General features: G+C 41.0%; 1 protein-coding gene across 1 annotated transcript in view; it reads left to right on the top strand.

Moving 5' to 3' along the window:
- COG3 (component of oligomeric golgi complex 3) overlaps positions 1-13,757 on the top strand; it is a 155,623-nt gene that overhangs the window by 84,611 nt on the left and 57,255 nt on the right. Inside the window, 3 exon segments of the mRNA XM_030200514.1 lie at positions 2,175-2,335; positions 4,887-4,995; positions 9,723-9,844. Of these exon segments, the coding sequence (XP_030056374.1) occupies positions 2,175-2,335; positions 4,887-4,995; positions 9,723-9,844 (392 nt within the window).

Below are 13,757 nucleotides of genomic sequence, written 5' to 3'. Positions count from 1 at the left end.
TAAGTGCCTTCTGGAAATGTCTTGCAAGCTCATTTTCAAAGCACTTAGCCTCCCAAAGTTCCATAGAAACCTATGGAACTTAGCCTCCCAAAGTGCTTTGAAAATATGCCTCTTGGTCATTTTAATGGGCTGTGAGTTAAACTGACAAATTGCTTCCTTCCTTTTTCTTTGTAAGGTGGCCAATGTGAGTTGGTTTGTCTGGGTCTGCCCTCTCCATGTTGTGGATGATGAATTGCCAGGCATTGTCTTTCAGGACACCATCAAGATACTTAATTACTGGATTGTACAACACTACTTATGGGTACTTATGACTGACAAAATGACAACATTTGGCTGATTAATTCAACCGCAGATTTAGTGCCCTATTTCTTTATTTACTTAAGGCACTCGGCATAGAAGTCACTTTGGCAATTCACAAGACAATGAGGTAGGGAGAGATTTATCACGGTCCTAGGCCTTTATGGAGCATTCCCATGTCTTCCCTTCAAAGATTACCACTAAATGGTTCTCGGGTGTAATCCTCATGATGTAACAGAATGGTAGTAGTGGCCCCCTTATGATGGGCAAGTCAGAACATCAGAGTTGTTTGGCCCTACCTACTGTCTGAGAGGATATTTTCCTCTAGAGAGGAAAGCACATGAGAATCCCACTTTGAGTGGTCTTCCCTTCTTGGGACCAGTCATTTGACCTCCCTTCCCCTTGGGCCCCACAGGATACCATCTCAGTAAGTTTTGTCTTTGGAGGGTAGTATACCTTTTCTGCATGAATTTAGGCTCATCATTTCCAATTGTAGAAAAGTCAGGTAATGACAAGTACCACTATGCTCAAGTTGGACGTAGGCTTCCCTTTTAGGGCCCTTCTGAGCTCAGATAGGCGCATTTGGCTATGAATGGCTCGTGAAAAGGCACAGTGATATCTAAGGCATTGATCTTCAGAGGTGTCAAGAACATAACTGCTTCAAGCTTCACCAGCAAGAGTTTGCAGGCAACAGAAGGCCAACATGCCACTTGAGGAGGGCACAGGAAATCTTGTAGACAGAATCTCTCTACAGATGATATTGGCAGAAGAGAGGCCTTGCCTCCATTGCATTCTAACTCTAAGTACATAAACTTTGGTGTTCAGGCAGAGAGAGTATATACCTTGGTTTGGATCATCCTGAAAGGAGTTGTGGCTTCCTCTCACTTGGTCTAAGTGGAGATTAGGTTCTTCCCAATTGTCTGAACTGATCTGGCATGAACAGCCAGGAAGCTGAAATTTAAACTTGCCTGTTAATTTCGTTTCCTTTCCAGACCAGTTCAGAACCCACCCAGGGAAGCTGTGGCAATTAAGAATAAAAATGACGACAATGTTACCCATTCTTGAAGTTATTTGGGACTAATTTTACTCTTGGTTTTGAGTCTTATCTCTGTGGGTATTGACCAAGGAGAGACATTTTTGGTTGCATCAGGTTTGGTTTTGATGATTTGGAAGCTTGATAAATGTTTTTGGTGATTTTAATGTTTTTTTAAAATCTTGGATCCTTGGCTTTGATATAGGTATACTGAAGAGCAGAAGGTAACACCAAACCCATATAAGAGGCGTGAAATCAGCTATGAGCCTTTTTTCTGTGTCTCCATCTTCTAAGAAGGGGACATAATCCATTTGTCTGTACTGGTCTGGTAGGACTCGAGGAACGGAAGTCAACAGGTAAATTTAAATTCCACCATGCAAAAAAGGACTTACCTGCAGAAAATGTTAACATGTTCTTCATTTATATCACTTTTGAAAGGATACCTGTTGTTGGGAGGAACAAGGTAGGGAGAGAGGGATTTTATGGATACTAAAATGTAAGGATGGCAAGCAAATTAACCCTAACCTTGATTAGCGGTCAAAATGTTTGATTAGAACATTTTGTTTAATACATAGATACATATAACATCATAACATTGTACATTTTTTTTTATTCACTGTGACTGGCTTTGTAGAAGTGCATTCCCTGTATGAGTGGTTCTTTAAATATTTGCTATCTCCTCAATAGTCATATCTGATGTGTATGATAATACTGTGGTATGTATTCTCACATTATTCTAGATTACTGACATCTTACTTTCTTAAAATATCATGACTTTTTATTTAACTTTTGGGAAGAATTCATTCATATACAGTGGTTGACATTCTTTAATTTTGGTTACTAGCTGAACAACTGGCTGCATTTGCAGCTGTGATCAAGCAGATGTTGGAAGATGTCCAGGAAAGACTTGTCTATAGGACTCACATTTATATTCAGACAGATATCATAGGCTACAAGCCTGCTCCTGGAGATTTGGCATACCCAGATAAGCTGGAGATGATGGAGGTATGGGATCTGCTGATTTTGCTATGTGTGTGTGTGTAGGGGGGGGGGGGGGGATGTTGTTATTTTTAATTTCTGTTTGCAATTCAGAGGTCATACCTACTGGTAAATATTTTATTATCCCATCAATAATGCATTGTGTATAAAACAATTTAAAGGGGAATCATGTTAAAATTCTTGGTGGATAATCAGCCAGTCAGGTAAATGTATTCTGTGGCTGATTAACTTTTTAAACGGAATCCTGAGCAATTTTACCTTGAAGAGAACTGCTGTTGCTGAGTATCCATATTGTCCAGAACAGTGAGATCCTCATGTTCTCCCTATGGGTGGAGGTGGGAGGAATAGGATAATATCTTAAACTGGTTTCTGCTCTTGACACGAAATGTGTGTTACCGGAAGCAAGGTGACCTGGACCAGAAACTTGCCACCCATCAGGTTAATACTTTCCCTGAGATCATTAGTTATCTTGCATATAGAAGCTGAGAAGAATTTTGTCCAAGTGGTTATCACATCAGCATTTGGAGAACATGTGACTCCTTAGTATAATTCACCATTTTCTTTGGTTTGCTTTGGGGATAGAGCCATGGCTGGTAACAGAATGATTTAACCATTAATTTTTGTGGAGCTGTTAGCCAAAGCCTTTATTTGGAAGGAAGACTGTAGGTTCCAGAAGAGAGCATTATTTATGCAGAAGAAAGGATAAAAGCTTCTCCATTTCAATAGTATTGTGAAAAATAGAATCCTATATAATAAAACTCACCCTCAACATTCTGAGGACACTGACGTCACTGCAGCCAAGCCACTGACATCACTTCCTTCATGAAGGGGTCATGGTGGTGAAGCCACCGAAAGCACCGTCTCTGGGCCCCGCCCTCGCGTCAAACGTGATGACGTCAAGGGCAGAGCAATGGCATCACGCATCGAGGGCGGAGCAATGGCGTCAGTGGCTTCAGAACCAAGAAGCTGATGAAGGTGCGTTCACGAGGTGCGGAGCAATGGCGTCAGTGGCTTCAGAACGACGAACGGGTGGGGTAGGGAGGGAGGGGGGGTGTTGGGGAGGAAAACCTTGCTAGTGCCCGTTTCATTTGCTCCAGAAACGGGCCTTTTTTACTAGTGCTGTTATATTATTAAGAAAAAAAATTAATCTTTTTATCTTTGATTTTATTTTTATTAAAAATATATAACTTGATTTATTCTTTTTAGAATTTTAGCACATTGTGTGTGACATAATGATTAATTTGATAGTAGAAATGTGCGTGGGCTATTTTTAAACTCCTGGGCGAGTTTTGTGCAAAACAGTTGAAGTTCTGTGCACAATATTTACTTAGAACTCTGCCCAGTTTAATTTTAATTTTCTTGTGTAGAATTCTCCCCATTATAAAGACTGGCTTCTCCCCCTAGGCATGAAATACCCCCACCCCTCACTACCACCGCAGCAGTTTCCCTCCAAGTTCCACCTTCTCCATTTCTCTTTTAGCCTGTATCCCTTCTCCTGGTGAGTTCAGCCCCCAGCATTCTCTGCCCCTACTCCAGAGTGGCTACCTATGTTTTTGAGCCAGGCTGACCTGTTCTGTGCTGCACCACAGCAGCAGCGTGCACAGAATTCTGTAGAGGTGGGGAATTCTGCGCAAATTCTGCAATGCACTGTTGCGTAGAATTCCGCCAGGAGTAATTTTTTTTTTTTGTATCGAGAACCTTTTAAGACTTATACATACTCTCCCGCTCATTATATAACAGGTCACCTAAAGTTATGTGCCAATTGTGTGTGTAGGTTATAGAATACTAGTACATGTGCAAGACTGATAGTTATAGGTGTAAATGCTAGTTGGATATTAAGCTACATTCTATAACTTTAGTGCACAACTTGTTGCATAAATGTAAAAGGGCATGCATATGGCGGAAGCACATAGGCGGGCCCACATTATGCGCTTAAATTACAGAGTATGATTTATTTTGGGGTGTGTAGGCCAAAATTGTTTTTACTTTCTTGTGTGATTTATAGGATTTTTTTTTTTATTTAGGTTTTTGACTTTTTTCATTTCGAGGTTGTACTGTAGATGAGAAGGAAAAAACCTGAAATTGAGTGTGCTTTTTAAAAATCAGTTTTGAGTTTAAAACAGTATGTGATAGGTTGTTAACATTTTGACTGTTATTCCAAATGAATGCACATTCCTAGTTGTTAATGCAGTCTGTTTTAGCTCCTTAGTAAGTGCTGTGGGCAGATCAGATTGTAATATTGAGGTATTATGCTTTTATATTTTTATGATGTATCCAATTTTCTGTTTGCCATGCCGCCTATTTTTGTATACATTGGTTCTGTTGTAATAGCTCTCCTAGTTTGCTCCAAAATTGTCAGAAAAGAGGCTTCACTGATTGATTTAAAAACTGAAAGAAATCAAGACTGCTTCATGCGTTGACTTATCAAAAAATATCTGGCGCTCTCATCCTTGCTGGAGGAACCTACATAATGATGGGTTATCAGCAGCACCTTTTGCACTGCCCTGCTGTCAAGCAGAGTTGGGATAAGCTTACTGTGTTGCATATTGTCTTACAGCAAATTGCACAGAGTTTAAAGGATGAACAGAAGAAAGTGACCTCAAGCGATGCCTCTTTTTCCGATGTGCAGCTTGAAGATCCTGAAGCCAATAAAACACTCAAGTCTGGTATGTGTATAAATTATTGCAGTCCCAAACCTTTCATGGGGTAATGTATCCAAATGGGTTAATTCTGCACATATCATGATGGGAATGAACTTCACCCATGTGCCAGGGTATGTTGTAGATTATCTCAGTGGCTCAGATTTACTAATAATGCTCATCCCAGCATGTGCATTGATCTAAAAAGAACCTTCCCCTGGAGTTCATAAGCTATGATATGCACAGGCAATATATCAAGATACCCTTGGAAATTCTTTTTAATCATTCAGTGTTGAAGCTGTAGTGGCATTAGTAAATTAATTTTCATTCTACAATCCTGGTTTCAGTTTAATTCAGCTTCCTGGACTGTGAGGGTTTTTTTCCTTACCTTAAGCTGGGTGATGGAGTACTGACTTGTTATATCTTGAGATCTGTGGTCTCATCTTCTTTAAGAATGCAGAATGTAGCTCTTTGTTTTAGTAAAGTGAGGGAAGAGGATTCCAGTACCCATATGGCTCCTGCCCAATGGGACACATGAGATGCAGATCCCAGGAGCCCTATAGGCTTCTCTCGACCAATTCTTATCTAAGTTTACTACTGAGAAACCTATTGGGATTATCATTTGGATGCTAAATTTGTGGGCTTTGGGGCCGGTGGGTTTTATGTACATAGGTTTTGCATGTACACTGTGAGCTGTATTTTCATAGGTCTGTGCTGTGTGTTAATCACAATATGTGCACCCTAAAATGGACCCCAAAATTGCTTTTTAGTGACAGCTTTTTTTAATAAGGTCAAAATTAAAAGTTCATATCATTTTGCAATGGGAAGTATTCTGAATGAGTTTGTGCAAGGCAAATTACATTTTGCATCATAATTAACAAGGCTGTGATGAAGGCTGCTAGTCATTCACTTAAGAATAAGAAGTGTTTTGGAAATAGGACCTGGTGTCATGATGAAGGAAAGCGAACTCCATCATCAGCCAGGCAAGACATTCCTGCAATGCTGCTTCCTACGATACAGAGAATTTCCTGGCATCAGTCTCTGAGACATTATAGCAACACTAGTGGAACCATGACCGTTTCCTCAACAATGACACGAGATCCTAGGAAGGCTGTGATGTAAGCTTTTTTTTCTCTCTCCCCTGCCTGTCCTCCCCTCCGTGTCCAGTGATTTTCTCTTTCCTGCCCTCCCATCTGTGTCCCGCGATTCTCTCCTTTACTGTCCTCCCATCCCATCCATGTCCATCAATTCTCCTCTGCCCTGCCCTCCCCTTTCCTTCCTCCCTCAATATCCCGCGATTCTCTTCTCCCCTTGATTTGTACCTGAACATTCTCTGGCTGGCTGGTGCTAGCTTCCGTTCCGTTCGTAACATCCCTCCTGACATCAGCTCGCTTCCAGCATTTCCTTCCCTCTCATTGTTCCGCCCTCTGATGTCATTATGTCTTGACGCGAGGGTGGGACAGTGAGGGGGAATGGAACGCTGGAGGCTGGCTGACGTCAGGAGATGTTACGAACCCAGCCAGCCAGCCATGGAACTTTGGAGGTGCAAATTATTATATAGGACAAAGGGGTGTGTACAGGAAGGGAAATGTGTGGTACATGAAAATAATTTTATCATTCCATATCATTAAAAGAAAAAAAGATCTGAAATCTTCTGCCCAGTGTGTGGTAATGGCTAAAAAAGCAAACAGGATGCTAGGAATTATTAGGAAAGGGATAGAAAATAAGACAAATAATATTATAATGCCTCTGTATCACTCCATGATGCAACCACACCTTGAGTATTGTGTTCAGTTTTGGTGGCCGTATCTTAAAAAAGATACAGCACTATTAAAAAAGGTTCAAAAAAGGGTGGCCAAAATGATTAAGGGGATGGAACTATTCTCGTATGAGGAAAGGCTTAAAAGGTTAGGCCTCTTCAGCTTGGAAAGGAAGCAGCTGAGGGGGATATGATAGAGGTCTACAAAATATTTAATGGTGTAGAACATGTAAGTGTAAATTGATTTTTTACTCTTTCAAAAAGTACAAAGACTAGGGGACACTCAATGAAGGTACATGGAAGTACTTTTAAAAGAAATAAGAACAAATATTCTTTGACTCGACAAATGGTTAAGTTCTGGAACTCGTTGCCAGAGGATGTGGTATTGGCGATTAGTTTATCTGGGTTTAAAAGGAAACGTTCATAGTCTGTTGTTGAGATGGACATGGGGAAAGCCACTGCCTATCCCTGGGATCAGTAGCATCACTCTTGCTACTATTTGGGATTCTGTCAGGTACCTGTGACTTGAATTGGCCACTGCTGGAAGCAGGATACTGGGCTAGATGGACCCTTGGTCATTGGTCTGACTCAGTATGGCTATTCAAAAAAGCATTGTATGTTACAAGCTAGAGGTCTTTTGATTTTTATGGTGTGGGATAACTTTAATATTTTTATATATAGCTGGCATGCGGGTGTGCATATTTTCTTTTCTTAATAGGGTTTAAACCATTCTTTCCCAACATGTGCATCAACCTCATCCAGAAAATCAGCTTTTCAGAGAGTATCCTTAATAAATGGCTTATTTTGTAAAAGGGTGTCTGTGTGAAAAGCCGAATAAAGGCCCCTATTTTGTGCCCATTTTGTAAATGAATATGGGTGTCTATGTCCTTATTGTAGAACTCTTATTTTATGATACCCCCCCCACCCTCCAGTAGCACTGCTAAAATATCAATGTTTTATCAAAAATTATATTGGTTTCCAGTCGAGGGATGGATTATTTTTAAATTGTGTCCTTCATAAGGTTTTATATGATTCATTGCCCTCTTATATGCCCATTTTTGAACTGTACTGACAGGGCTTAATTGTAGAAAATATTAAGTTTTTGCATTGCGTTACCTTCCGCTAAAGGGATAAAAGTGTTTGACTCTTATTTCTTGCTTCTCTAGCCTGTCAGACAGCCAAAGTATGGAACGACCTTCCAGAGAACTTAAGATCTGTAACTCATTATCAATCTTTCAGAAAACTTGCTAAAACATTTTCTAAAAAATTTTTTTTTAGAAAATGTTTTAGCAACAACATCTTGAATTGTCAAATTTTACATGATGCTGTATTGAATTTGTTTTTTGTCATTGTTCTAGTTGATTTTTTGTTGTATTCCACTTAGAACTTATATTGGCTTTAGCGGAATATAAATTCAAATGTTATGTTATTCTGTCACCCAAATTTATACCGGTCCGAATGTGTAAATGTGTGCATATATTCTACGCACAGACATATAAAATATGTACATATATTGCAAATTTGCCTTCACTCCGCTGAAATTACACCTCTGGGAACATCTACACTTGGCATGCCTATAAGTGTGCTCCTTCTTTTCAGTACATGCATTTATATATCTATATATGGCTGTGCAATTTTCTGAGAGTTCTTTTCTGCATGTAAAAGCAAGCTGTACTTGTGGGAAAATCTTTATAACCGTACCTCCTAAATGTGCATGAGGTGTATTTGCTTGCATTCCAAAGAATACAGATATAGCTCTTGCATTTTTGGTGTGGGTATCCTGAAATGTGGCCCTGTTGGGTGAGGTCCAGCGATTGTGTTGGGAAGTACTGGTTTATTAAACTAATGGCCTCTGTTCATTGATTAGATGGACTAAGTAACCTGGCCCTTGTTTGAGTCTTAATTACTGGCATGCTTTCACTGTGTTTGGAATTCTGTTAACTAGGCTATATTAAAGCACACCTTTTGAGAAATGCCTTTTAGAATAAATCGATCCTGTGATTTCACTGATGTGTTTGTGATGTTAAAGTTCATGCTGAAAAGATTATTTCACAGAATCTTTGAAGCACTATTGCTACAGACTGTCTCTTATTAAACTTTTAAGATATAATGCAATGGGAAACACACGTCTGATGCACAGTTTAAAATCTTTGAAGTAATCAAAAACTTAAATGTGTTTAAAGCAAAATCCAGGCTCGTACGTAGGCAGGCTGCATTGCTTCTGCCTTAAGCACTCCCAGTGGATCTGTGTAGCCATGTGAGCAGTGCATTAGAGGCAGGTGTACAGCCTTGGGTGAAACCGTACACTTCTATCCAGTTTCTAATCACCACCTTGGGAGTATTTTGGATCATTCTGAAAATGCAGCTAAAAGCCTATTTGCCATTTTTTCCTGACAGGTAAAAAGCCTACAAATATAAAATCAATAAGCACATAAAATTCTTGCATTTTTGCAGAAGGAAAGGAGAGTGAGCAAATCTAAAATGATTCTTTTGTTTGTGGAAACTCTTTAATGTTCTTTGCGGGTGAAAGTTTAGGTATATGTAACTGAAATCTAGCTTTTAGTTCTATTTAGTCCCTTTTTCCAGCATATTTTCTTTTCTGTATCTTCTTTATACAGCAAACACAACACAGAAGAATGGGATCTCTTTAACTTTACACCCACTCTGTTTTCATTTGTCATTACAAAGTATAGTGTGTTTTAACAAGTTAACTTGCTCTTTTGGTCCAACATACAGTGTCTCTCATCCAGTTTATTATCTTTTTGTTTGTTTTTAGTTACAAGTTTTTCTGATTTAGCGTTTGTATTGGGCTCAGTTTTTGCGTTCAGATGCCTTTCACAAGGAATTCATACAGTGAACCCTCCAACAAACACTTTTTTGAAATATATACACTGATGTGGGACAGCAAAAAGAACAGTAAGGAATGAAACCATAAGCAGAGAATCCTTCATTTAGAAATCAGAAGTAACTGCATCTGCTTTCTGCTCTGCTTCAGGTGCTTCAGAAGCCTTTAATCCAAGAGCACAGATGGTTTCCCCAGCAGATCTCCATGGTATGTGGTATCCTACAGTTCGGAGGACGCTGGTGTGCTTGTCTAAGCTATACAGATGTATAGATGTAAGTATAAAAGCTTAGCTGGAGTGCCTAATTTTCAAAAATGTGAAGAAACAAAGTGTATACACCTATACAGAATCTGATGTCTGAAGATCTTCTTTAGGCATTGTATTGGGAAGTTTTGTATTGTGAGTGGGTATGTATTGCATTTTGTGTGTTAACATGTAAACTGCTTAAGTATAAAGTTTAAAAATAAATAAAGGCTACAAAACTGAGTACACTGCCCATTTTTTTCTTCCTATTAATGCTGCAGTCATCTTTAAATTCAACTTTGCTTTCACTCCACAACAATAAACAGAAGGGAAGAGGGAAGGGATTTTGAATTTTCTCAATAGTAGCTCAAGGTGAGTTACATTCAGGTACAGTAGGCATTTCCTGTCCTCAGAGGGCTTACAATTAAAGTTTGGACCTGGCTCAATGTAAAGTTAGGTGACTTGCCCAAGAACACAAGAAGCCACAGTGGGATTTGAAACTATCGGTGTCGGGCAAAGTGGTACAGACTATTATAAAGAACAAAATTACAGAGCATATTCAAAAGCATGGATTAATGAGACAAAGCCAACATGGATTTAGTGAAGCGAAAAGCGAAATCTTGCCTTACCAATCTATACATTTCTTTGAAGGGAGAACAAACATGGATAAAGTTGAGCCGGTCGATATTGTGTATCTGGATTTTCAAAAGACATTTGACAAAGTACCTCATGAAAAAGTCCAGAGGAAATTGGAGAGTCTTGGGATAGGAGGTAGTGTAACTAACTGATTAAAAGATAGAAAACCGAGTAGGGTTAAATGGTCAGTATTCTCAATGGAGAAGGGTAGATAGTGGGGCTCCCCAGGGGTCTATGCTGGGACTGTTGCTTTTTAACATATTTATAAATGATCCAGAGAGGGGAGTAACTAGTGAGGTAATTCAATTTGCTGACGACACAAAGTAATTCAAAGTTGTTAAATTGCAAGAGGACTGTGAAACATTACAAGAGGACCTTTCGAGACTGGGCATCCAAATGGCAGATGACTCTTATGTGAGCAAGTGCAAAGTCTTGTATGTGGGAAAGAGAAACCCAAACTATAGCTACATACTACTACTACTACTACTATTTAGCATTTCTATAGCGCTACACAGGCGTACGCAGCGCTGCACATAACATAGCAGAAAGACAGTCCTTGCTCAAAGAGCTTACAATCTAATAGACAAAAAATAAATAAAGTAAGCAAATCAAATCAATTATTGTGAACGGGAAGGAAGAGAGGAGGGTAGGTGGAGGCGAGTGGTTACAAGTGGTTACGAGTCAAAAGCAATGTTAAAGAGGTGGGCTTTCAGTCTAGATTAAAGGTGGCCAAGGATGGGGCAAGACGTAGGGGCTCAGGAAGTTTATTCCAGGCGTAGGGTGCAGCGAGACAGAAGGCGCGAAGTCTGGAGTTGGCAGTAGTGGAGAAGGGAACAGATAAGAAGGATTTATCCATGGAGCGGAGTGCACGGGAAGGGGTGTAGGGAAGAACGAGTGTGGAGAGATACTGGGGAGCAGCAGAGGGAGTACATTTATAGGTTAGTAGAAGAAGTTTGAACAGGATGCGAAAACGGATAGGGAGCCAGTGAAGCAACTTGAGGAGAGGGGTAGTATGAGTAAAGCGACCCTGGCGGATGACGAGACAGGCAGCAGAGTTTTAAACCGACTGGAGGGGGGAGAGGTGACTAAGTGGGAGGCCAGCAAGAAGCAGATTGCAGTAGTCTAAACGAGAGGTGACAAGGTGTGGATTGAGGGGTTTTGGTAGAGTGCTCGGAAAGAAAGGGGCAGATTTTACGGATGTTGTAAAGAAAGAAACGATAGGTCTTGGCAATCTACTGGATATGAGTAGAGAAGGAGAGAGAAGAGTCAGAGATGACCCCAAGGTTTTGAGCTGAGGAGACAGGGAGAATGAGAGAGCCATCAACAGAAATAGAAAACGGGGGGAGCGGGGAGGTGAGTTTGGGGGGGAAAATGAGAAGCTCTGTTTTGGTCATATTTAATTTCAGGTGGCGTTGAGACATCCAGACAGCAATGTCAGACAAGCACGCTGAAACTTTGGTTTGGACGCAAGGTGAGATATCAGGGGTAGAAGGTAGATTTGGGAGTCATCAGCATAGAGATGGTAGGAAAAGCCATGGGATGAGATTAATGAACCAAGGGAAGAAGTGTAGATAGAAAAGAGGAGGGGACCAAGAACAGAACCCTGAGGTACGCCGACAGGCAGAGGGATAGAAGTAGAAGAGGATCCACCAGAGTGAACACTAAAAGTGCAGAGGGAGAGGTAGGAAGAGAACCAGGAAAGGACAGAGCCCTGGAATCCAAGTGAGGACAGGGTATCGAGAAGTATGCTGTGATCAACAGTGTCAAAAGCAGCGGAAAGATCAAGAAGAATGAGGATGGAATATTGACCTCTGGATTTAGCCAGTAATAGGTCATTGGAGACTTTAGTAAGCGCAGTTTCGGTTGAGTGGAGGAGGGCGAAACCAGATTGTAGTGGGTCAAGAATAGCATGTGAGGAGAGAAAATCAAGGCAGCGGTGGTGAACAGCACGCTCAAGTAATTTGGAGAGAAAAGGAAGGAGGGAGATGGGTCGATAATTAGAGGGACAAGTAGGGTCGAGTGAAGGCTTCTTAAGGAGAGGTGTGACCACAGCATGTTTAAAGGCAGCAGGGACAGTCGCAGTGGAAAGTGAGAGGTTGAGAATGTGACAGATAAAAGGAATAAGAGCAGGAGAGATGGCATTAAGAAGGTGGGTGGGAATGGGATCAGAGGAACAGGTGTGTACAATTGAGGAAGAAAGGAGAAGTGTAGTTTCCTCAATAGTAACTTCAGGAAAGGAGGAAAAGGAATGAGGGGAAGGAGAGAGAGGGGAACGGACTAGTGGAGGGAGAGGTGGTGAGGTAGAGAAAGCAAGGTTTATCTTTTGAACCTTGTTGTGAAAGAATTCAGCAAGGGTCTGAGGAGATAATGAAGGGGGAGTTGGGGGAGGGGGCACCATGAGGAGAGAGTTCAATGTGGTGAAGAGAAGTCGAGGATTAGAGCCAAGAGAGTTGGTCATTTGGATATAATAATCCTGTTTGGCACGTAAAAGAGCAGATTGGAAGGAGGTCAGCATGAACTTAAAGTGTAAGAAATCAGCAAGGGCCCGAGATTTCCGCCAGAGGCGTTCGGCGGAGCGGGTACAGGAACGTAGGTAGCGGATATTAGAAGTCAGCCAAGTTTGGGGTTTTGTATGCCTTACAGGGCAGGTCATCAAAGGTGCAAGAGTGTCTAAGGCAGAGGATAGAGTATTTGTTGTAAGAAGAAAGCCTCGTGACAGACGTGGATGGTGCCACAGTAGAGAGGAGGTTTGAAATATGGGAGGACAGAGATGAAGGGTCAATATCATGAAGATTCCTAGATAAATTAGATAAGATAGGACGGGACTGGGAGGGAGGAGATTTAAGTGTGAAAGTTTTATAAGATGGTGATCAGAGGAGGGAAGATCAGAGGCAAGGAAACTAAAGGGGTGAACAGTTGGAGGAGAAGATGAGATCAAGACAGTGACCATTTTGATGAGTGGGGGAGGTGGAGCATAGTTGGAGATTAAAGGAGGACGTTAAAGCAAGTAACTTGGAAATATAAGAGTTGGAAGGATCATTAGCAGGAATATTAAAGTCACCAAGGATGAGAGAGGGGGAGGAAGGATCATGGAAGAAGGCAAGCCAGGCGTCAAAGTCACAGAGAGGATGAAAGGGACTTATCAGGGGGACGATAAATGACCGCTATTCGAAGAAGGCAGAGGAGAGAAAAGGCGGATAGAGTGGACTTCAAATGTAAGGTTCCACATCAGGAGTCACCGGCCAGGAAAGGGTGCTAGGTGTCATCGCTGATACGTTGAAACCCTCAGCTCAGTGTGTGGCGATGGC

This window comes from Microcaecilia unicolor, chromosome 4 (genome assembly GCF_901765095.1).
Source record: "Microcaecilia unicolor chromosome 4, aMicUni1.1, whole genome shotgun sequence".
Lineage (NCBI taxonomy): Eukaryota > Metazoa > Chordata > Amphibia > Gymnophiona > Siphonopidae > Microcaecilia > Microcaecilia unicolor.
Note: the sequence above shows the minus strand (reverse complement) of the source record. Positions and strands in the feature narration are given on the sequence as shown.